Raw genomic sequence first — 25,909 nt, 5'->3', positions numbered from 1 at the left:
CAGCTTCTACTTTCCCAAGGCCTGAGTTTAGACTCTGGAGAAATACTTATTCCTTAAGTTATTTTTTGGCATCCTTTGCTTCCCCTCTCTGCAACTCAGATCCCAGACACGGCATCCGAGGAGGATCTTTATTTTTGACATTAGAATAAGCAAATATTAATTCTGTTTTGAGACTGCAGCGATCTACCTTAAGGCAGCTGGATACCACCAAGTTTACTGCAATTCACTGATTTCCGGGTGAGCAGTAGACCAAAAACATAATGCTTACATAAGAAAAATCTTGCTTTTCTTCTGGTTTGTTTTCAAAAGAAAATTTTGTAATATTTGTCGACAAATATTAACACATTAAATAGCTTATCTGGATAATACTTCACACAGCTGTGCGAACCAGAATTTTTTTTAAGTTCCACTTAGTATGCAGCTTAGGCTAATAAATAAGTTCTGGTGTTGTGTGATGTCTGTGACAGTAGCACACAGAATGTCTTCTGGATTGTAAGTCAAAAAAAAAAAACAAGTCCGCATATAAGACCATTAATCTCATTGAATTAATCTCAAATTCAAACACCAATTTGATAAAGCTACAATGTGACTATTGTACTTCTCATGCATTCTCATTTCAATAATTTTATCTATTCCCATGCAATGGCCCATTTCCAGGTTATTGCAAGTTTTATACAAATAAAAATGGACATACTTCAATACAATCACCACTTTCAAATCTTTCAGTGAACACTTAACTGAGGTTTTGTAATAATCAGTTCCTAAAAAAATTAAATATTTAAATATTATGTAGTTATTGAATATAGACTTTGACTCATTCTAATATAGCTTCTGAGAGTAGTTTTCTTATGAATCTATCTAATTTTTTTAAAGTTACATTAGCCTTTGCACTTTCTAATCCTAGACTAGCTAGTATGACTCATAAAGTAGTAAAAATTAGTTAAGTGTTATATTACTCTTTTCATTGTTGCAATATTGCTGAAATAGGTCACCACCACAGGAGCTATTGGTTAAATAATTAACATGAACTTCTAACTCTTGAAACTTTGAAAGTTTTCTTTATTCCAAGGAAGCCTTTTGCAACTGACTAAATCTAAGTTATATCCAGGCATAAGTAGGGTGATCACAACTAGAACGCTCCTGAAAGTGAAAAGTGAGCTATCAATAATTAACACTGGGACAACAGTAACTGTCTCTGGCAAACCGAGATCTTATATTATCTAGCTACTGTTCAAGCAGTAGCACAAGTCTTAAGTGGACCATGAACTTAACAATCATCATATAAATATCATTGATAATTTCTCAGGGTACTAGCTAGCACAGTAAGCAAAAACTCAGGGCCCCTATTTCCATGAATATAAGGTCTGCAAATTCAAAGGGTGACAATTAGGGGGAGATTAATAGAAGTTCTTGATCTTAGAAATCCTATTTGTCATTGCGGGGAGCCAGGAAGGCACTCTGAGCTGGTACACTACTGCGTGACATTACTAAGGCTCTGTTCCAATCTCCTGCTTCCCCCGACTGGAACTAAAGATGAAGTGCCAGCCCTAGATTTATAAATGCCCCCAACCCCTAGGAAGACTGTGCCATGCTCTGCAAACCCTCATGCTGCCACCTGTGCCTGCATTTTAAGAGGGAGTTTGGAGCTGGAGGGAGCGAAAACATAAAGAGATAGGAAAAAGGAGAAAGGGGCAGGGGGAGAGAAAATTAGAGTACCAGACAAAGATGTTCAATATATGAGCAGTAGGAGTTCCAGCATGAAAGAACAGACAAAGCGGAGTGAAAGGGGCAGGAACGGAAGAGCATTAATAAAACAATCTAAGTAAATTTTCTAGAACTGAAGGAAGTTAATCTTCATATCTTTTAGAAGCCACTGAATGCCAGTAAAATGGATAGAAATACACCCACACCCAGAACAGATCACTGGAAAATTTCAGAGTACTAGGAATTAACAAAACATCCTACAAGCTTCTGAAGACAATATGAAAAAGGAAGAGGAAGGAAAGGAGCAGAGAAGAAGGAGAGGCTACAGTGATGCAGCCACAAGCCAAGGAATGCGGCAGCCATCAGAGGGTGGAGAAGTCACAGGACAGATTCTCTCCTAGAGTCTCCGCGAGAGCACAGCCAAGCCTTCGCCTTGATTTCAGCCCAGTGACACAGACTTTCGGCCTCCAGACTGGGAGAAAAATAAACCTGTTATTTTAAGCCATCCAGTTTGTGGTGCAGTCGTTCCCCCTTTATCTGCAGTTTCAGTTACCAACAATCGACTGTGGTCCAAAAATATTACATGAAAAAATCCAGAAATAAACAATTCATAAGTTTTAAATTGAGCGTCTTTCTAAGTAGCATGATGAAATATCATGCAATGCCCCTCTATCCTGCCCAGTGTGTGAATCATCCGTTTGTCCAGCATATCCATGCTGTATAGGCTACACACCTGTTAGTACAGGGAGAAAGAGTATATATAGGGGGGCTTCCCTGGTGGCGCAGCGGTTGAGAGTCTGCCTGCCGATGCAGGGGACACGGGTTCGTGACCCGGTCCGCAAAGATTCCACATGCCGCGGAGCGGCCGGGCCCATGAGCCATGGCCGCTGAGCCTGCGCGTCCGGAGCCTGTGCTCCGCAACGGGAGACGCAAAAAAAAAAAGTATATATAGGGTTTAGTACCATATATATTGTTTCAGGCAGTATATATCCAAGGTTTCAGGCATCTATCTACTAAAGGTCTTTGAACGTATCCCCCTCAGCTAAAGGGGGACTACTGTAATTTGTTACAGCAGCCAAAAGAAAGCAACACAACAGACTGCCCCAGATGCAGAGTGCACCCAGGCCATTCTGGAGCAAGTCAAAGACTATGGGAGAGACTTCCCGTCAAGACAAAATTGATGGGATACTTGATACATCTGCATGCCTTGAATGGAGAATTAGACAACTGGCTATGCTTTGGGCGTTGAATTACTTGTTAAGTATAAAGACAAAACCAAACTAGTTTTTTTAAAGCCAGTATTTAATCCTAGGGAAAAATGAAATTGTTCAGGTAGAAAGAAAAAAAAAAGCAGTGCAAACTGCATGGCTCATCTGTAATTGTCATAATAATATAAATTACTCTAATATCTATCACTCATTTGGGAAACAGGGGAGAACTAGAGTCTTTTTGTGGTAACGACTGCCCCAAATTCTCATCCTTCAAAGTGAGAACAACAAAATGCCCAAAGAAAAACCAAGTTAGGAATATATGCATGCTACTTAGAGATGCAGAGATAAAACACAACATGATAAGTTTCAAAAGCTGAAAGCAGTGTCTTCTAGGGAGGAGTAATTGTAGGAAGAAGTGGGAAAGCCACTACTGCTGTTAGACTTCGTAGGAAAAAAAATTTGCGTGTGTATATTCATGTATCACTTTGGTAAAATGAAAATAAAAAATAAAAAACTGGAAAAATGATGAAGACATTAAGAGTTGGTTACATTCTAGGATTAATAAAATACAAAGTGAATGAACATTTTCAAACCAATTTCATAGCACTGTACAAATAGGTATATGTAGCTGAGTCATTTTCAGTGACTGTATCAGATAAAGATTCAAAAGGTACTATATTGCAAACACCTTGGAATGTTCTGGAAAACTTCTGCTTGAAGGCACATGGAGGGTGTGCAAAACACTGCAGATCAGACCCATATAAACCTGTCATGGGAAAGAGGAACTGGGCCCTGTTAGTCATCTCTAGTGGCTTCTCCTTAGTTGACGATTCTGGATCTTTGCCTTTCTTCTCACATCCCTTAAACATACTCATCCCAGTGCTTTCTATTTCAGCAAATTATGACCATTAAAAAGACATCAACTCAATCTGCGCTAACACTTGTTTGTTTGAGGGTCTGCTTCTGGAACCACTCCTGCTGCCAAGAACTGTATCAATATGCCCCGTTAGGAAAGCAGACAACTCTGTATTTCAAATAAAGAGGAATTTAATACAGAAAAATTGGTTATAGAATTGTTAGAAAGATCACAAAGGGCATATTGAAGTCACCAAGGACATTAAAAGCATTAAGCTCCGAAAGGGCTGGGAGAATGAAAAGAAAGTAGTGGGGTTGCCAGAACAGAAACCTGAGCAAAAGGGCCCCACGGGGTTGTGGCTCAGACCACACGAGGAGAGGGTACAGCCTAGTGGTTGCTCAGAAGGCAAAGCTCACACTCACCCTGCCAAGAGAGCTGGGCCCAGCTGCTGCTGCCGCCTCTGAGGGGTGAAGCAAGACTGGTGCCCCGAGCACCTAAAGCAGCTGGCGGATGGAGCCAACCTTGTGACACGGTGTGACACTAACGGGAACTGGAAAGAAAGTCCCCTCTCCCTTCTCCTATGTTCAAATCTCTCCGTGACAAAAACTTTAGGGAAACTACATGTCAAGAGACTCTGGGCAATTTAGTTTGGAGAGTCACAGCTCCAGCATCACAGAGTAGACTACAAAAGGGTAAAATGATCGTTACAACAGATCAATATTAACAGCAAAGCATTTATACCTACTTAATGCCAAACTACACTCATCCTGACTTCCCTCTAGGGAAGGACGGGGCATCTCTCTGTTCACATTGCCCATCTGCTCTTGCACGCTGTCTGCTTTATCCATGAGAGCTCCTAGCATCTTAATCATAGTTGTTTTAAATTCCCAGTCCAATAATTCCAACATTCCTGCCATATCTGAGTCTGCTTCCTACAGTCTGGTTCCTCTGTCTCTTTTAGTACGCCTTGTAATTTTTCCTTGATATCTGGACATGTTGTGCTGGGTAAAAGGAACTGATGAAAATATGATTTAGTAATGCGGTGGTAAGGTGTGGGGAGAGGGGAAGGATTCTGTGGCCCTATGAGTCTTTCAGTGAGCCTGTGCCCCTGCACTGTGAACTTCGTCAGGGCTTCTCAGTCCCCCTCCCACCCCCCTTAGGTGAGACAGGATGGCTAGAGCTGGCTGGAGTTGGGTATTTCCCTTCCCCCAGGTAACTTAGGCTCTGATAAAAACCCCAGAAGGTTAGGCTTTGGTTAAATAGCTGCTCCTGAGGGAAGGCCTTGTTGAGAGGAACAAAATATGCTGGCATATTTCAAAAGGTTCCTCTTCTCATCCCCCCTGCAGGAAGCAGGAGGGGATTTTTCTCCAATAATAACTGAGAATCCGGTCGAGATCCAGGAGGTAAAACTCACAAAAGTGTGGAGGTCTCCTTCTGAGTCCGCCTGGAGTTGTTTAACTCTCTCCGTTTTTAACTGAGCCTTCAGCAATTCTTCAGTTGCAGTTCAGGTCTTCCTACCCAGTGCTGGTTTCCCTGGCAGTCGCTGCTCCAGTCAGCTGTGATCCTCTGTATTCCAATTGGTTTCTTGGAATACAAGAAATTGGGGGGCAGCAGTCTGCCCTGAGACCTCATTTCTCTTATGGTTCTAAGAAGAGTTGTTGATTTCTCAGTTTGTTTAGCATATTACTTGTTGTTAGGATGGTGTGGTGACTTCCAAGCTTCTTGCGTGCCAGACTGAAAACAAGAAGTTCTCTTACCTCTCTTTGCACATTCTCGAATCTACATATTGAGTCATTTTATATTGCCTATTACATTCCCATGTTTCCCAGCCTGACATTCCACTCAGAATATTTCAAGGTTATCTAAAATTTAACATGTTCAAATCAACCTCCCCTATTAGTCAGTAAAACCACTTTCTTCCACGCATTCACACTGGAACATTGAGTTCTTTTGGATTTACCACACGTACTTTAATTTTTCCTTTGTAATTTCTCTTTTCATTCTTTCTTTGCTACTTTCACGAAGCCCTGGGACTAGAGCAGTAAACAGATGAGTGCAGACTTTGGAGCTGAACTGTTCGAATCCTGATTCTGCCCCACATTGGCAGGGGAACCTGGTTCTGGGCCTCGGTTTCCTCATCTATAAAAAGGAATATAGTAGTACTGCATAGGATTGAATTGAAAATTTTTAGTAAATATAAAGCACTTAGTGCCTGGCACATGCTAAATCTACGTAATTGCTAGCTACTAGTATCATCGTTATTATTCTTTATTAAGAACTTTGGAGAAAACCTCTTAGAAACTTATCTCAATCAACTTTTTAATGTATTATCTTCATTTTCTTATCTACAAAGGGTGACGTATGATAATATCTTCCTAATAAACATTAAGCTAAGCAATGTAAATAAAGCATTAGTAAAGCAATCACTCAATAAAATTTGGCTATATTCAGTATATAATGTGATGATCAATTAAAAAAAATACTATCCTGTGGAAAATCACCATAGATTCTTCATGGTTAAACAACTGTTTTCAGTGTGTAGATTGCATCTTTCCCTGGTACATATTTTCATATTATTTAAAGTGCAGAATTCATGCCATTTTGCATTACTTTATTATATGATATCACTTATATGTGGAATCTAAAAAAATGATACAAATGAACTTATTTACAAAACAGAAATAGACACAGACACAGAAAACAAACTTATGGTTACCAAATGGGAAAGGCGGGAGAGATAAATTAGGAGTTTGGGATAACATAGACACACTACTATATATAAAATAGATAAGCAACAAGGGCTTACTGTATAGAACAGGGAACTATACTCGATATTTTGTAATAACCTATACGGGAAAAGAATCTGAAAAAGAAAAGATAGAGACAGATAGATAGACAGGTAGATAGGTAGATAGATAGATATGTATAATTGAGTCAATTTGCTGTATATCTGAAACTAAAACAGCACTCTAAATCAACTATACTTCAATTTTTAAAAAATCATTACATAATATTTCTGTTTCTGCATCATCTCAAAAATTACCATCTGAGCAGCACTTCAGCATACTGATCCATAATATTTCACTAAAACATCTGCTACACATTCAGATAATTCGAATTTGGAACTCAGAGAAAACTGTCAAGAAAATCTGCATGGCTTTGTCTTAACACTTCTCTGAGATTATTTCCTAAGACCTTCACAAGGAGATCTACAAACAAATATTTTAAACATTCTATACATGCTCTTTAGGTCAGGATCAGGGGTCAAAGTTGCCAAAATATTTTCTAACTTGGGGGAAAAGGAGATAACTTTAACTCTCTCAAAAACTTAGGCTTCAATGTCAAAGTAAAATGTTAAGTAAATACTTGATTTGTTTTTTTAAAATTAATTTATTTTATATTTTATTTTTGGCCATGTTGGTTCTTTGTTGCTGCATGCAGGCTTTCTCTAGTTGTGGCGAGCAGGGGCTACTCTTCATCGCAGTGTGTGGGTTTCTCACTGCGGTGGCTTCTCTTGTTGTGGAGCATGGGCGCTAGGTGTGTGGGCTTCAGTAGTTGTGGCACGCATACTCAGTAGCTGTAGCTCGGGCTCTAGAGCGCAGGCTCACTAGTTGTGCTGCACGGGCTTAGTTGCTCCATGGCATGTGGGATCTTCCGGGACCAGGGCTCAAACCCACGTCCCCTGTATTGACAGGCGGATTCTTAACCACTGTGCCACCAGGGAAGTCCAATACTTGATTTGTAGTATTGGATTTGGGCAGTTTAAACATATTGCCATAGCAACGTAAATGTTTGGCTGTTGCTAACCTCCCTCTTTACCTTGCCCAAACCCCACAATATTTGAAAGCTATTAGATTATTTATGCACCCATGAGAAGAGTTACATCTTTTTCCTTTCCAAATATCTTTTAAGTAAATATTAACCACATTGCTTTGCCAAGTCATTTGGCCTATAAAATAAGGAATTTGGATTGGATGGTTTCTGATCTCCTTGCTAAAGAGTTCTTTCTCAGGCCTTATAAAATGTGGGGGCCACCTTTGTGGATAGATAGCTGAATGTCTTATTCAAACCCTGTTCTGCCCTGCCTTCTTTTTATAAAGTAGTGGGGAAAATATGGGTTTCTGAATTGGGCAGACCTCGTTTAGGATTCTTCCACTGCCACTTTCGAGCTTCATGATACCATTAGAGATGGTATAGCTCTCTACAGCTGCATAAACTCAACCATCTATTTTTAACTGACTATTTCATGGCCGGACACCTGATACAGACTGATGTGTGTGTCCCCCAAAATTCATATGTTTGAACCTAATCCCCAATAGCTGGTATTTGGAGGTGGGGCCTTTGGGAGGTGACTAGTTCATGAGATTGGAGCCCTCGTGAGTGAGATTAGTGCCCTTATAAAAGAGGCCCTAGAGCACTCCCTTGCTCCTTTCACCATGTGAGGACACATTGAAAAGACGGCCATCTATGAACAGGAAGTAGGCTCTCACCAGACACAGAATCCGTCAGCACCTTGACCTTGGACTCCCCAGCCCCCAGAACTATGAAAAATAAATGTTTATTGTTTAAACTACCCAGTCTATGATATTTTTGTTATAGCGGCCCAGACAGACTAAGATAACACCTGACCCAACTGCTTGATGGAGAGACTTTAGTCAAAAGATAGAAGACTTACGGCCAAGCTATGTTCTGAGAGAGAAAGAGAGAGTGAGAGAGAAAGAGAGGGAGAGGGAATCAAAGATATGAAATAGTCAGTTAGCCCTGAAATTTCGCTTTTTCAGGGCATACCATTCACTTCTTGTCCTTTGACGCTTATGTGATTGCCTGTTATATTCATACCCTAACTTATTAACATCAGCCTGAGTATCTTGATGTTCTTGAAGCCAATATTTCTGACTTAGAAAGGATATTTAGGGATGTATAATTTCTGAGCTTCTCTTATCTCATCTGTAAAATAGGAATAATAGTAGTATCTTCCTTGTAGGATTGCTCTGAGGATTGTATATGAGAATGTAGGAAAAACTCCCAGTAGAGTTCTGGAAGCATAGTAGGTGCTCAATTAATGGTGGCCATTAGCTTCCTGTAAATTTGTATCTTACATTATTCCTGATACCCTATCCTTCCATTATCCTATAAACACACGAATCCCATGAGTCTTTCAAATTGGTTAGGACATATCAGCCCCTTGATACCATCCAGAATCTCTGAAAAGTGGTCAGACTCCCTTTCTTTGCACTGCTCTCCTCCACAAGTTAAGGTGGGTGAGAGCTGGGTGGTGGCCATTCCTTAGAAGTGGCGCCTACTCAATGATTATAAGACCACAGTGAGATGGAAGACCTTTCTTGCCTCTCCTCTTGGTGGATATAGCGCAACCCTAGTATGACTTTCTACACCTGCATAAGTAAAGTTGGAAACAGACAATAGTGTTGTTCCCTTGACAATTCCAGAGAAACATACCCTTTCTGTTAACATATACATGTTGACAGACTAAATCTAATTAAGTAGTTGAATGCACTATGTCCTCCAAGTGCTGGTAAAAGACTTGAGATTTATTAAAAATCAAACTCTTTCTCATACTCACTGAACAAAGGACAATGGAAATGCACAGGAGTTTTCTTGACTAATTGTCAAAATGATCATTATTTAGTTTCTATCCTAAATGTCTTCTCTCTACAAAGCCTCCTCTGAGTCCTTCGGTCAGAACGCCCTCCCTCTGATATAGAACATCACAGATGGTCTGACTTGGTTGCCTGTGTCTTTTTCCCCCATAGATTGTGAGTTTACTTTTATGGATGATCATTGTAGCTAACACTTATTAAAGGCTGTCCTGTGTGTCAGGCCCCCTAAGTGCTTTAAAAGGATTAACTCATTTGTCCATCAAACAACCTTTTCAGGTGGCACTACTATTCATCCTCATTTTACAGATAAGGAAACTAAGGCCAAGGACAGTTAAATAACAAGACCAAGTTCACGCAGCTAGTAAGGATAGGGTCTGCTCAAATCCAAGGTCATGCTATAACCACTGCCTCATAATGCCTCCTGGCATGAGTAGAGGCCATCTCTTATCCATCATTGTCACCCCACGGTACCCAGCTGAGTGTCTGGAACAGGGAAGTTCCCAGCCAGTGCTAATTGGTATTGAGTGGAGCAGGAATGCCAGAAACAGTGAGCACCTTTGCTGTCACTGACTGGTGTCTGGCTTCTCTGCTGTGAAGAGGAGGAGAGTGCTGAAGCAAACACATTCCTCAGGCTTGTAACTCTCTCCGTCCTAAGGCATTTGTGCTGCTTTCTTACTCCTCCGCCTTGCTAACTGCATTATGTGGATTAGAAGTTGGAGCTTAGTTCACACAAAGGGAAAACAGAACTCTGAACACCCTGTGTGGGACTGAGAGAAGAGAAATACGTAATCCAGGAAAAAGATATATCTAGGGAAATATTTAACCTGATGAAATCAAGATGTTACCTGAAATTAGCATATTGCAAACAAAGTCAGTGTTCGAGTGCACTGTTCTTCCTGATTTGACTTGGTCAAAAATAAGCTGATGGGAGGGGCTTAAAGATCCCAGATCACATGTGTAGAATTGGGCATTATCCAAGCAAACAATAATCTGTGCAATATATCTGTTGTACATACTTAAGCAGGGAAGAGTCTGTAAGAATTCACGTCTCCTGGCCTGCAGAGAAAGCAGAAACATGAGTACAGCAGGAAAAGTAAGGCAATTTATTTTTTACTTTTGGAATTATATTCTAATTAATATAATACACAAAGAGATACAGTATTTAATGAATAACTTAAAATTAATATATAAATTAGAAATAATATATACTGAAATACAACATAGAATATAGGCTTCGATATACAAGGTATATTAAACTACAAGAGATGGGCAATACCTAAATATCTTTAACAAAATGTATAGCATTATACCTATTACAGTCTATATTTCATATATTAAATAAATGTGAAGTAGTACATCCAATCATGAGTAATTTTCAAGTCTAAAGTTAGAAATGAAATGTTTTTATCAAGAAGTTATCTTTATGTTAAGATACCATAATATGAATGCTATTCTTTATAATCATATTCTTTTTATGAGTACAGGAAACTTAAGTGTGATAAAACTTTTATTGATCTCAAAGCATTAGAACAATCAAGACTAAACAAACCAACATCAACATGCAAATTCTGATTTAAAAGGGTCCTATTATGGCACAATTCAGGAAATTTCCATAGAAATCCTATAGAACAGTTGTCCCCAACCCCTGGGCTGCTTAGAAACCTGGCCTCACAGCAGAAGGTGAAAGGCAGGCCAGCCAGTGAAGCTTCATCTGCTGGTCCCCATCGCTCGAATTACCCCCTAAACCATCCCCCTTCCCCCACCCCCCGGTCCGTGGAAAAATTATCTTCCGCGAAACCAGTCCCTGGTGCCAAAACGTTGGGGACCACTGCTAAAGAACGACATCTTCTTCATGTAAAAGTCAATGTGATTTAAAAAAAAAAAAAAGTTAATACTGATACAGTTTGAACCACTTCTTAGCACTGGGAACAGAGATACTTGGTTCTAAGTCTTCCATAGATTCATGTTTATTTGTTCAATGTGCTTACAGGTGAAGAGAAATACATGTGGTTATTCAATACAATCAATTCATGTTGTTTAACTTCTTCACGGCAAAAGCCTGTGTAACTGTTTCCAGTAGGTTTGCTGTATTAGGAGTTGATTGCACAATATAATATCTTGCTATGATGACTCAACTGAAAGATTCTGAGGTTTCTACGCACACTGTGTGACACAAAAAAGGCCTATATCAATGAGATTGGTTGGAAATCTTATGGGTAACCAATTGTCAGTTTTTTTATTCTAACTTTATTTTCATCCATTACTGATGAGCATTTACAGTGGCATATTACATTTCAAATGAAGAATAGTAAAGAAAAAGAAAAACTAAATTTTCCAAAACTCAGCTTGAAAGAGTTCAGAGATCAAAAGGGTAAACCAAATGTATTAATGATAATTATAAATTATAGGCAATCAATTCTCAGTCCTCAGGTGCAACATCAATAACTTTTAGCTACAATAACACTTCATTTATGTTTACCCTTCCTGCATTGTATGTTCTTCAAATGCTAAATGGCAACAATAATAATACCTACTTTCATAAGGTGGTTGTGAGAATTTAATAAATTCATATTAAGTTTTTTCCTACTGGAAAGCATTGAAAATAGTGCCTGGTACATAGAAATAATTTAATAAATACCAGTCACTGCTATTATTGCTGTTATTGCTATCTAACCTCTAACCTTTTGTTAATCTTTTACTACCATCAAGTAGTGAAAAGATAAAATGATGTTAATTCTTTGGACACCCAGCTTTGTGATTCTGGGAGAAGTGTTTAGTCAATTACTAAATCAGTTGAGCCTCAATCTTTTCATCTGTAAAATAAGACTAATAATTCAATAATACTGCCCTATAAAGTTTAAAAGTCAAACATGTATCAAGAACTCACCCAGCACAGCCACTTGTGCCTGCTACATCATTGGCACCCAATAATCAACACCTATCTACCGTTAGTGTATTATTTCCAAGTACTCTTATATTTATTGTGGAATTGACCATGACAAACACTTTGCAAAGTAGAAGGATTTGGCATACAAATAATGAAAATAAATTATCAGATAAATTTCAATTGAATTTTTATCGTATTTGCAATATGTTAATTCTCTCTAGAAAAAAACTGTCAACTATACAAGCTTTGCAAAAATGAATACAAGTCTTATACTACATTCCCAAGCACTAAAAATGTGTTCAACTTTTATTTGTAAGAACACCTGTAAGTAAGCTATGCTAGCTAGAAAGTCAAATACACAGTTGTCCCATTTTTAAATACAAGCGTGTGTGTGTGTGTGTGTGTGTGTGTGTGTGTGTGTTGTGTGTGTGTAGAGTTTTAACCTCTACAATTTTGGGCTCAAGCGTAATCTGGAAGAAATCCCTATACATAAATTATATAACAAAACAGAGCTGCCAAAGCTAACTTTCAAATAAGTGATGCAAACAAATAGCACATAGAACAAGTGTAGAGAGAAAATCAAAGGAACAGGCAAATATATAGAGAGAAACCCTAGGCAGGGAGGCAAGTCCATAACTGGAATCATAAAGTCAGATCATTTTGGCTTAAGTGGAGAACTGAGCAAGGGAGAAATCAGTATCATGTGAACAGACACTGAATCTGTCAGCAAAGTGATAGTGATTTAGAACTTCACGTACGAGCCAATAGTTTTGGGTAAACAACCAATTTCAGGACTGCATTAGGAAATAGAAGCAAAAAACAATCCTTAGAGGAAAAAAAAGAAACCTATGGTGTTCTTTCTTCATAAAAGAATATATTCCATTTTATCTCAGTGTCTCACTATAGTTAATTCTGTTTCTCTTTCCTTGTGGTATTGCTTTACACATTTTTATAAAGAGGTACTATTATTCTTTTTGCAAATCAAAGGTTTTCATTTCTGTGGAACAATGTTAGTTTCTAGACATGGGGCTAGATATTGCACGTAAAAAGGTAAAAGACACAATCCCTGACTTCAAGGGTGGGGAAAAACTGGTATCATCTTTCTGTTCAATTTTCAGGTAATAAAATGCAAAGCAGCTGTGCTATGGGAGCTCAAAAAACCATTTTCCATTGAGGAGGTGGAGGTTGCACCCCCTAAGGCCTATGAAGTTCGTATTAAGGTAAAACTTTCTTCCATTTCTATTTAATCTTAGGTTTAAAAATTTCAGAGAGTAACAATGAAAATAACCAAAATCCATTAAGAGGCACTTTTCATATGGTTATCCAGACAGTGGAATTACATTCGTTGCCAAGGAAAGTTGTAAGTATAAATTGTTAAATTTTTTAAAAAGAGACCAAAGAGTATATACAGTATAAACCTAGTAAAATAAAAAAGAATTTATGTGTTAATACAGAAAAATAGGTGCAAAGGAATATATATCCAGATTTTAAATCAATTAGCATTAGATGGTAGCATTTAAGTAACTATTTTCTTGGTGCTAATCTGCATTTCCTACTTCTATACAAAAGATTGCCTCCTTGTATATTATATGACTTAACTATTTCAGAAACAATTATTTCACAGATTATTCCAAATTGTTTAATGCATGAAAGGAAAGTAGAGGAGGGTTTTAGGCTGAATAATCTTGGGTATAAATTGAATCTGTATTTGGGAAGGGTAGGAATTATCAGTGAAAACTCTTAAGCGCAAATTCAGGAAACTGGGTATGTTAAGTCCATCTGAGTGAGGGTCACAATCTTTTCTGAATCTAATCATCCTCCCTTTACCCTGTAGGTGGTGGCCACAGGAGTCTGTCGCTCAGATGACCATGCGATTAATGGATCTTTGGTCACACCTCTTCCTGCGATCATAGGCCACGAGGCAGCCGGCATTGTGGAGAGCATAGGAGAAGGGGTGACTACGGTAAAACCAGGTACAGAATTCACAGTTGGGGAATGTGCTTTGGTTCGGGACCCCAAGATGATCCAGCCTGGATGATGACACTGAAGTAATAAGAGATGAAAGAACTTGCTCAAGGCTGAGCTAGGACTTGACTGGAGGTCTCTTCCTTTCCTCCCTCCCTGCCTGTCTCAGGCATGTATGCATCCATGCACTCCTGTATTCTCTCCTTCAGCAAGTATTTCTTGAGGACCTGCTAGATGTCAGCCACCATGTTAGATCCAGGGAATATATGAGGATCAAAAAAGACCCAGTGCCTGCCAGGGTGGAGTTCATAATGAATTAATTCCCATTTTAGTGTTGCTAAGCATTGTCTTCTATCAGGTCCAAATTAAACTACAGATGAGACAAGGGAAAAAACATGTCTGTGTCCTGAGCCTCTAGATCAGTGTATGGAACCTGTTCTGTACTGACTTCACACAATGGGGATTGTGAGGCCACGACTGAATCAACATTATCTCTTCTCAGGTGGGAAGTGGAGTCCATTCACTGATTTCCCCTTCCAATATGGCCTTCTTTCCTGAACACGGAATGAACGAAACAGACTAGTTGGCAGGAAATGAAAGAGAACTAGCAGAAGGCATCCTGCCATAAACAATATCTGTTTTATTACCTTTAACCATGATTAAATGTGACTGGTTACCAAGTACTATTTTTCTTTAATATTTATTGTATCCTAATATTATTGTGTATTAATACAGATAAATATTTTTAGAGGTAAACTGTGAATAAACAGAAAATTTCCACGCTATCATCTCATATAAAGTTTATCTGTTAAATGTTATCTTTCTGAGTCTTTTGGATAAGTAGTATAGATGATTAAAAATAAATATTTTTAATTCTAAAAAATCACTTTAGCCAGTAGATTTGACCTCCCTGCTCACCAAATACTTAATTGACCTATGAACAGAAAATAATAAAATCAGTTGTCTGGTTTGAGTTTCAGCTCTCAGTATTTCCTTTAGTTAGAAATCTATTAATAATAAATGACACCCCTACTTTTTTTTTTTTTTTTGCGGTACGCGGGCCTCTCACTGCTGTGGCCTCTCCCATTGCCGAGCACAGGCTCCGGACACGCAGGCTCAGCAGCCATGGCTCACGTGCCCAGCCGCTCTGCAGCATGTGGGATCTTCCCGGACCGGGGCATGAACCTGTGTCCCCTGCATCGGCAGGCGGACTCTCAACCACTGCACCACCAGGGAAGCCCAACACCCCTACTTTTCACCCCTGCTCCCTCCACCATAGCAGTAAAAATGAACTATTCACAAATTATCAGCTACAAACATTGGAAAGTCAGTTCTTATCCTAAAAGAAAGTGTCTAACTTATTATTGAGGGTTGAGGTTTTCAAAAGCATTTCTTAAATTCTTATGTGTCCTATTTTTGTTTGTTTTCCTTAAAAAAGAATTTTTTAAAGGACTCATTTCATAGTAGAGATAAGCATAATCACTTTGAAAAGCCAAGAAATAGTTGTTGAGATTCTCATTGCTATTGTATCCCAAACTATTACAAAATACTGGATCATCTAGTGGAACTATGGCAGCCTGCTCACAACTTAAATTTATATTTACACTTACAGTGAGAATATTTGTTTTAATTATTAAGGATTAAATGAGATGATACATATAAAATCCCCAAGAGAAAGGGCACACAATAAAAGATAACTATCAACACAGTGGAACCACTTCTAAAAATCCATGTTGGTTTCCACATTTGCATTTTCTTTGGGCATCTTCAGGCATATATAAACCCAAACTGGTAACGATGCTGGCAGGCAATGACCAAGACATAGTGCTGACTGGACCCTATTGTTGGAGACTTTTCAAAGTCAAGTGCCTCTAATGCATATGCGTAAGTTCTAAGCTCTAGCTCTATTAATTCCTGGGTAGAAATTTAAGAAGAATTTGTTTTACCCCCTTCCCCAGGTGATAAAGTCATCCCACTCTTTGTTCCCCAGTGTGGAAAGTGCAGTGTTTGTAAACACCCGGAAGGCAATTTCTGCCTGAAAAACAGGTAAGTTTCTGATACTCTCCTTATGCAGCCAAGGAATTTGCACATCAGTTATACTCCTGTCTCATACCCTCATGTGCCTGTGTGTTGCACTGACCAGTATGACCAAGCCTCGGGGGACCCTTATGGATGGTACCAGCAGGTTCACCTGCAGAGGGAAGCCCGTCTACCATTTCATCGGCACCAGCACCTTCACTCAGTACACAGTGGTGGATGAGATGTCGGTGGCCAAGATTGATGCAGACTCACCGCTGGAGAAAGTCTGTCTCATTGGCTGTGGATTTTCTACTGGTTATGGGTCTGCGGTCAAAGTTGCCAAGGTAGGAATTACAATGGGTGATAAAACCAGCTACACTCAGACTGTCAGGAGCTAAAAGGAGAGCAGCTTCTCACAGGAATCAGAGATCATGCTACACAGATTTACTGGTAGCTTCTCCCCCCACCACCGTAATAATATTGACATGCTCCATAGAATCGAGCCTGTTGATTATAAGTAGAAAATGCCCTCAGAAGGAATTGAGAGCGCATCCTAGAAAATTTGTCTGTTAATCACAAATGAAAAGCTGTTGATAATTAACTAAGAGAAAGTAAAGATGTTTTCAATAATTATTCTTCTACATGTGTTTTTCTATGGGATTACTAAATTTTAGAGCTGGGAGCTCGTTTTGTCATTCATTTTGTAGTTAGCACCAACATGAGCCATACACAGCAGTTTCCACTAAGTTCTGCGTCAGGAAAAGTAAATGAAATGAAGGCGTTGCCTTTGAGGAGTATCTAGTCCATGGATCTTCTACTCCCAGAATTATGACCAACAGTAGATTTCAAAGCCTTACCTGATATTCCGATATACTTCCAAACTGAGGGTCGCCAACATACCCGCTCTACGGATCTCTACGAGGAAAGCAATGAAGCTTCAATGATGCATGAAGCATTTATTCCACTGCTATACCTCCACCCCTGCCACAAATACACACACACACACACACATACACACACACACACACACACACACACACTTCAGAAGTGGTAGATTTTAAGGAGAAATTCTTTAAAGGCTCCTCTTCCCAAAAGGCTGGAAATCTAGTAGTATCCTTTCATTTTATGAAACTCAGGTCCAGAGACATAGAGCTATTTGCCCAAAATCTCACAACTGGTTAATACGACAGCTGTGACTAGCTTCTTTCTCAAAATTCCTGCTGAATCATAAACCATAATACATAATTACCAGCACTTTTAAATCACAATCACAAGCCTTATGTTTTTCTAAGGTAAAAAAGTGGTGCTGTGCCCCACAGAATGTTTACTTGGGACAGGAGGAACATTTCACCCACACTGAAGGCTAACTGTAGCAGATTAGGTTTATTAAACAGTTCCTTAGGCAAGTTAAACAATTGAGAGCACGTGTTTTCCAAATTTCTGTGAGCCTAGCACTAAGTCCCTTGTGCAATTGCCTCATCTGAGCAGGTGGTCCAACTGAACCTACACACAGAAGCCAAGAAACACTTGTGATGATGAATTTCATCCATTATTAAAGTACAGACTAGCTTTTCATTGCATTATTCTTCATTAGTGTATTTTAAAAAGCAGACATAAAGACCCACTCAGAGCACACTGGTCCCAAGCAGTATTATCTTAAACTTACCTGTTCAACTTCCCCTGTTGTTAAGTTTGCTTTAAGCCGAGGATAACTCTTCTATGCTTCACCGATAATTTCTGCTCTCATTATACTGCTCATGACTACTGAAAGTTAATGAAACAAGGAGTTAATTATTGAGGGTTCAATTGGATTATTTTTTTTCAGTCTCCTCTCTTCTACTTATTATTTAATTTCCCCAAAATTGTGTTTGTGTATGTGTGATGGACTGAAGCTGGCTATCAATAGATTCTCTTTAAGAGGGGGTCACTAGCATTTAGAGCTCAAAGATCATCCAGTCCACTGGCTCCCAGCTTGGGTTTCCCATTGGAGTCACCTGGAGACTTGGTCTCACCTGCAGAGAGTCTGATTTAATTGCTTATGGGCTGTGACCTGGGTGTTGGGATTTTTTTTCAAAGCTCCCCAGGTGAGTCTTATGTCTAGCAAAATTTGAGAACCACTGATCTAATTCAACCCCTTCATTTTAAACATGAAGCAGCTGAAGCCAAAAGAAGTTTTGAAAACAGATGGACATAGTTTGAGTCGCTCCTGACAAGGGAAAAGCATGGCACTTTATACAATTTAGGCTCTTTCTAACAGCCATTAATCTGTATTTGCATTTTCTGAAAACACAGGTCACCCAGGCCTCCACCTGTGCCGTGTTTGGCCTCGGAGGAGTTGGTCTGTCTGTTATCATAGGCTGTAAGGCAGCTGGAGCAGCCAGGATCATCGCAGTGGACATCAACAAAGACAAATTTGTAAAGGCCAAAGAGGTGGGTGCCACTGAGTGCATCAACCCTCGGGACTATGAGAAACCCATCCAGGAGGTGCTGAAGGAAATGAGTGGTGGAGGTGTGGATTTTTCATTTGAAGTCATCGGTCGTTTTGACACCATGGTATGTACCCTGAAATGCCTTGAGACATCAGCTTCTGCATTCTAGAGTCTACTTTTATGCAGCAGAATATAAACATTATATATAAAGAATATTTTTTAAACTATGGCAATTTTCCATCTCCTATTTGTTACCTGGATTGCTTAATTATTATTATGAGGAATCTCATTCCATCAGTTACATATAACTGTCACAAGTATTATTTCCTTTTTAGAGACAGAAGAGGGTTTTTTTATTGAGCCATCATAAATTTATTTTAATTTTTAGTTCAAAAAATTCAACCTCAAGTCAATATAAAGAATATAAATTCTGGTTTCAAGTTGGCAAGTTTGATTTTTCCCCCACGTTCTTAACAAAAAATGGTTTGATGATTTTTATAGGTTTTAATGGATATCATATTTTGGCCAAAAGAAAAAAATGAGCAACTTTAGGCTCTGTATCATTTTATTAACAGAAAATATGCCCTGTTTTACCACAGCACGCAGCACAGTGCCTGGTACATAATATGCATCCGAATCTGTGTGTTGAACTGAATACTTTAAAAAGTCAACAGGTTTTTCCACCCAAAAAATTTAAGTGATATGTATCTCATAGTGTTGTTTCTGGATTAAGTGAGATAAACATGTAAAATACTTAGCACGTGCCACCTGTCAGTAGCAAGCTCTTATTAATAAATGTCAGCTGGGGTCATCAACGTACAGTACTGTTTGCAATCTTGCAGCACTTACATCATCTTTAAAATATACATATTACTTTCAAATAATTACAATTATCAATTGCAACAGAGAACACATTCCTAGCTACATTTCACCTAACCAGAATTCTCTAGAATCCTAATGAAAACACCCCCAGAGACCAACAAAAAAAAGCCCCCTTTTAAGGTTCTCCAGTAAGTCCCAGCCCAGCAGTGTTGGTAGTAAGAAGCAGCACCTAAAGAGTAAAGCTCTTTTCAGCCTTGACCTGGGACAATATGCCATAGATGACTGAAGTTCCAATACAATCCAACTTTTTCCAAGGCTCTAGCCTTTCTCCGTAGGCCATTTTTCTATGGTTTCCCCTCCATTTTCTCTTGTGGAATTGGACTGTTTTAAATGTCTGATAGCCACATGTTCTAAAGTTCTCTGGTCTTCCAAATGTCATACTCCAAAATCAAAGGACTGATAATTATATATTTCAGGGGGGATCCTAAATGACTTTCTTACTGCAAACCTGCTTAAAAACCTGACTGGAGGGGAAAGGCTTTCTTTTCAAGTTCCAGAGTAATAGGTGTAGTTTAAAGTAAAGTCACACAGGAGTTAAAAGCACATTTAAAACATGCCCATTTTAGGTCAACAATGATATGGAAAGGTGCTCAACATCATTAATCACCAGGGAAATGCAAATCAGAACCACAAAGAGATATTACCTCATACCTGTTAGAGTGGCTATTATCAAAAGACAAGCAATAACAAGTGTTGGAGATTGTGTGGAGAAAAGGGAATTTTGTGCACTGTTGGTGGGAATGTAAAATTGGTACAGCCATTATGAAAAGCAGTATAAAGGTTCCTCCAAAAATTTAAGATAGAACTACCATATGATCCAGCAATCCCACTTCTGGGTATATATCCAAAGAATATAGAAATCACTATCTGCACCCCCATGTTCACTGCAGCATTATTCATAATAGCCAAGATATGGAAACAACCTAAATGTCCATTGATGGATGAACAGATAAAGAAATTGTGATGTATATATAATATATATATTCATATATATTCTATTCAATAATATATTCAATAATATAATTCATATGAATGAGTATTATTCAGCCATAAAAAAGAAGTCCTGCCATTTGCAACAACATGGAATAACCCGCAGGACATTATGCAAAGTGAAATAAGGCAGACACAGAAAGACAAATATTATATGACCTCTCTTACATGTGGAAACTAAAAAAATCAAATTCTTAGAACCACTGAGTAGAACAGTGGTGGCCAGGGTCTGGAGGAGTGGGGGAGGAATAATGGGTAGATGTCAAAGAGTACAAACTTTTAGTTATGAGTAAGTTCTGGAGACTTCCATGTACAGCATGGTTATTATAGTTAATACTACTATACTGTATACTTCAAATTTGCTAAGAGAGTAGATCTCAGATGTTCTCACTACAAAAAAAGGTAGTAGCTATGTGAGGTGATGAATGTGAATTAACTTGATTGTGGTAATCATTTCACATGGTATATTAAATAATCACATTGTTCACCCTAAAAAATCACATTGTACAACCTAAAAATAAACAATTTTTATTTGTCAATCATACTTCAACAAAACTGTAAAAAAATAAAGTACATAAATTAAGAAAAAAGTGTCCACTAGAAATGGGCGGTAGAAATGGGGATCCATTAAAAAGGGAGACTGTGAAGTGGGAAAGAGAGAAATGTTGATGATGTAATTGACCTTGTATCTGGTTCACCATCAAAATACCTGGTTCAAAGTACTGAGTTCAAAATATCTTAATAAGTAAATGAAGAATGAGTTAACTAACTCAGATTGCCCAGGGGTCATGTGATGATAAACATTACCTTTATTTGAGGAATCAGATTACATATATGTAATGAGATTTGCCACTTTATTATTTTCTAAAGAAGACTTAAGTACATACAAACATACAAATTCATTCATCTGTTGTCTCACTCAAAAACATTTTCTGGGCACTTTCTAAAGCCACACCTAGTGGCTTTAGGAAATAATGGGGAATGAAGAAAAAGGCATAATCTCCTCCCGCCACACACACACAATTTAGCTAGATCCATATTACACGATACCGTGTATCATAAGTTGGGACTACCAGAAAATCCACTTTAATGATGCTACATATTAATTTTATTCCAGATGGCTGCCTTGTTGTGCTGTCAAGAAGCATATGGAGTAAGCGTCATTGTAGGAATAGCTTCTAGTGCCGAAAATCTCCCTATGAACCCCATGTTGCTGTTGACTGGACGTACCTGGAAAGGAGCTGTTTTTGGTGGTACGTAGTTAGGCTTGAGGGCCAAATTCTTACTAACGTCAGGATTTCTTCCTTTTTACAAGTGACAAGGCCAGGTTTTAAAATGCAGTGTAGGGACTTCTCTGGTGGTGCAGTGGTTAATAATCCACCTGCCAATGCAGGGGACATGGGTTTGATCCCTGGTCCAGGAAGATCCCACATGCCACGGAGCAACTAAGCCCGTGCCCCACAACTACTGAGCCTGTGCTCTAGAGCCTGTGAGCCACAACTGAGCCCGCATGCCACAATTACTGAAGCCTGTGCGCCTAGAGCCTGTGCTCTGCAACAAGAGAAGCCACCACAATGAGAAGCCCGCACACCGAAACGAAGAGTAGCCCCCGCTCACCGCAACTAGAGAAAGCCCGCGCGCAACAACAAAGACCCAACACAGCCAAAATTAATTAATTAATTAATTAAAAAAATAAAACGCAATGTAGTTTAAAAATAAACTAAAGTTCCTTTGTATCTATAGGTTCCAAATCAACTAGATGTGGAACTAATGCACACAGAAAGTCCCAAGATAGACTTTAATGGAGTCCCCATAAACAAACAAGGATCTTTCAGCATCATCTCCTTTGATACTTGTGACTGCACAATGCACTGAAATACCTAGGAGGATCCAGGAAATCCACAGCGATAATCTATGTCTGCACTCACTGCCCCAATTTAGACAATTGTTAAATCTTCTTCTTCACTTTGAGAATAACCATCTGTACTATAATTTCTCTATGAGAGAACTAATAACCAAGGACCCTAGTTTGTTTGGAGAGATTGTATTAAAAAGTCAAACCACCGCAAAAGGATATTGAAACACACCATCTCTTCTTAACCTCAGTAATAGTAGTCTGTGGACACTTTATAAACTTTCATTTAAATTCTATGTGGAAAGTCTCCTCTCCAATTCTCCTCATATCTGGCTGAATCTAACATTGATGTCACTTCCTTTTCAGGCTTTAAAAGTAAAGATTCTGTCCCCAAACTTGTGGCTGATTTTATGGCTAAGAAGTTTCCACTGGATCCATTAATAACCCATGTTTTACCCTTTGAAAAAATAAATGAAGGATTTGACCTGCTTCGCTCAGGAAAGAGGTAGACTTTAAGTTTCTTTTCATGGTGCGGTTTGACTAACAGAGAAAAAAAGGTAGAAGGATGAGAGAAAGCAAGGGTGCAGTACCTTGGTTTTCCATTCCCAGTTCAATCTTTGCATGTAGGACACTTAAGATCATGTTGTGAGAAGCTAAATGCTTTGCACTGCCTGTTTTGTTGAAGCCAAATTATGTTGGTCACAGTAAATCTGAATGATCAGAGCCCTCTGCCTTCTTTACAAGAGAACTCTTACCTTTGCAAGGAAAAAGAATGAGACACACAGTCATATTATAACATGGAGTTACTGCAGCCCCTGCCTAGCCACCTAAAACGGCTGACTATTAATAGCTATAAATTTAAATTACATTCAAGACATCCCCAAAACTCATTATGGGAGCTGGTGGAGCTATATAGGCATTATTTTCTATACAGATATTACTTTCTTCATTAAAATGCTATTATTGTTATTCCTTTTTTCCATTTACAAAGAATTTTTCACAAATAAAAATTATTGCAAAGAGGAAGGGTACATAATCTATTTTAAATCTTTAAATCTTACGTGTTCTTCAAAGCTTAGGAAAACAAGCCAGTTCCATTTTCCACCTCTAACGTTTAACTTTTACAACCACCTAAAAAGAAGAATTTTATCATTTGCATTTATATATGGGGCACAATTAATAATAGGCAGTTTTACCTAACTCTCCCCTTCTTGTTCCATAGTCCCTGCTTTTTCTGCAGCTTCACCCTTCTTCTCATGAGGTTTTCAATTTTAAACAATGTTTCTTTAGCACCCATACACATAACACATACTAGGCACTTAGTCTGATAAATATTATTGAGGAAGGAAAGAAACTAGCATCCAAACAGTACCAGATTACATCCTTTCTAGAAAGCAGTTTGGTCATTTGTATCAGAAACCTTAAAAAAACAAAACAAAAAAATAAAACTTAGATCCTATGTCCCAGCAATGCCATTTCTGAGAATATATTCTACAGAAATTATGAGATATGCCAACATACATATGTTTAAGCATGTTCATCTATAATATCAAAAATTGGAAACATTCCAAAGGTTAACATTAAGGGGATAGTTAAATAAATTCCAAACATGTACTAGAAATCAATGAAGCCATTTAAAAAGAAATGATTTCATTAAATTGGGAAATTCTCCTGATGTAATTTTAGGCTATAGAGTAGAGAAAACAAAATTATATATACAATATGGTTCCAAGTTTTCAATAAGAGCAATAAAAACTTGCATATGTTTAGAAAAAGTTGATCAAAATTCAAGAAAATATTAACACTGATTATTTCTGGGTTGTGGGATTACAGGTTATCTTTACTTTCTTCTTTATACTGTCCTTTACTTTCTAAATTATCTACATACATTTTTCATATATATTATATATATACACACACACATATATATATATATTTTTTAAATACAAAGACCACCTTTTTCTAAAGTACCCATCAGAAGATGGTTTTTGGAAAGGACATTAGTTCCAGTAAAATGTAACATTTCTGATCTTTCCAAGAATAAAGTCTCACCCAGTACAAATCAATTCTTTTTTTTCTACTTCTAAGTCTCCTTAAACATTTCTTTATCAAAGCTCTATTAAACTTTCAACATGGTCTTAACTTTATTACACTATCAGCACCTTTAGGCACATTACCTATCATCTTGTAATTTGTGCAACTTTGTATTTGTATTTAAATCCCAGGATCCCACACTAGATGTGTGATCTAAAGAAAGTTGCAAGTCTCTCCAAGTCTCAGTATCTACAATTGCTAAAATGGAAATAATATTAGAAACTGCCTCCTAGCATTGTTGTTTAAGTAGAAGTTTAAATGATAAAATACATGAAAAACATCTACATAGTATGTGACAACAGCATGAACATATCATTACACATTGTTATTTTGTATTCCTTATTATACAAGGCATGTGGGATCTCAAAAATTATATTTTCAAAATCTAATACATAATGAAGCCTAAATGGCAGTCATATTCAGGATATAATAGAGCTTCAGGTTGGAGAAAACACAACAGGAAAAGATGAGATGACGTTTTACTTGACTTGACTTGAGTGCATTACGGATGGGAATGAAATAGCAGGAAACAAAGATAGCTTTTCAAAGAGACAAATCAAGTGCTCCTTGTACTCTCACATGGAAGAGTGTATATTATCTAAACATTAAAACAATTAGTATCTTTTATTTTCTGTTTCAGTGTCCGTACCGTCCTGACATTTTGAGACTATACACGTGGCTTCACTTGTAGCAGTCTTCCGGCTCCTCCATCATCTGAAACATCAGCCAAACATCATCAATAATTCTATTCTTCAGAGATACTACCAATAAATTACACATGGGGGCTTTCCAAAAGAAATAAAATTAATGTGAAATCATTTTTAAGCAAATGCTTAAAATTCAAGTAAGAGCCAGATGAACCATCATATGGGTAATTGAGTCCAATAAACCCTCCTTCTTAATCATTCTACTCATGTTGAATCGTGTCATCTTTCCCACTGAGGAAAGGTATTTCTTTTGAGTTTCTGCACTTTTCGTATCTTTGCCACCCTTAGTCTTTGAAGCCTTAGTCATTGAGAAAGTCCTCGTGATACTTATTCCCCAACATATATGTGATGGACTATTGTGCTCCAAGTCCTCTACCTGTACTTCTACTGTCTGTATGTTCCTTTTTATGAAATGCAGCAAAACCCTACAGTAAAAACTACACATAGTCTGCGAAAGGATACACTCAGATTTGTAAGTGGAGAAGGTCCAGAACTTCTAAGTGCAGGGAATTTCTTAGGGAAATGTCACATATTTTTAAGGTGAAGGGAAGTGTTTTTATACTACAGTTTCATACTACCTGTGATAAATGTGAGGTTTGAAGAGTAAATCTGAAAACTGAACTGCTCTTGGAACCATATTCCAAAAGTCTATAACTTTTACTCAAGAAAGTACTTTATTGGTTAACTGATCT

At 38.2% G+C, this 25,909-nt stretch overlaps 2 protein-coding genes across 2 annotated transcripts in view; one reads left to right on the top strand and one right to left on the bottom strand.

Moving 5' to 3' along the window:
* The window catches only part of C5H4orf17 (chromosome 5 C4orf17 homolog), a 49,694-nt gene extending 44,291 nt beyond the window's left edge, over positions 1 to 5,403 (bottom strand). The window contains 1 exon segment of the mRNA XM_060011910.1: positions 5,290 to 5,403. Within this exon segment, the coding sequence (XP_059867893.1) occupies positions 5,290 to 5,403 (114 nt within the window).
* A 4,977-nt stretch (positions 5,404 to 10,380) lies between these two features.
* Positions 10,381 to 25,420, top strand: LOC132425753 (alcohol dehydrogenase E chain). The gene is made up of 9 exons (XM_060012013.1): positions 10,381 to 10,482; positions 13,395 to 13,496; positions 14,111 to 14,249; positions 16,200 to 16,287; positions 16,385 to 16,604; positions 18,553 to 18,813; positions 21,679 to 21,814; positions 22,783 to 22,921; positions 25,151 to 25,420. Exons 1-9 carry the CDS (start codon positions 10,465 to 10,467, stop codon positions 25,173 to 25,175), a joined length of 1,128 nt encoding a protein of 375 aa, XP_059867996.1. The 5' UTR covers positions 10,381 to 10,464; the 3' UTR covers positions 25,176 to 25,420.
* The last annotated feature ends 489 nt before the right edge of the window (positions 25,421 to 25,909 follow it).

This window comes from Delphinus delphis, chromosome 5 (genome assembly GCF_949987515.2).
Source record: "Delphinus delphis chromosome 5, mDelDel1.2, whole genome shotgun sequence".
Classification (NCBI taxonomy): Eukaryota; Metazoa; Chordata; class Mammalia; order Artiodactyla; family Delphinidae; genus Delphinus; species Delphinus delphis.
The sequence above is the reverse complement of the archived record's forward strand: the minus strand, read 5'-3'. Positions and strand labels throughout refer to the sequence as shown.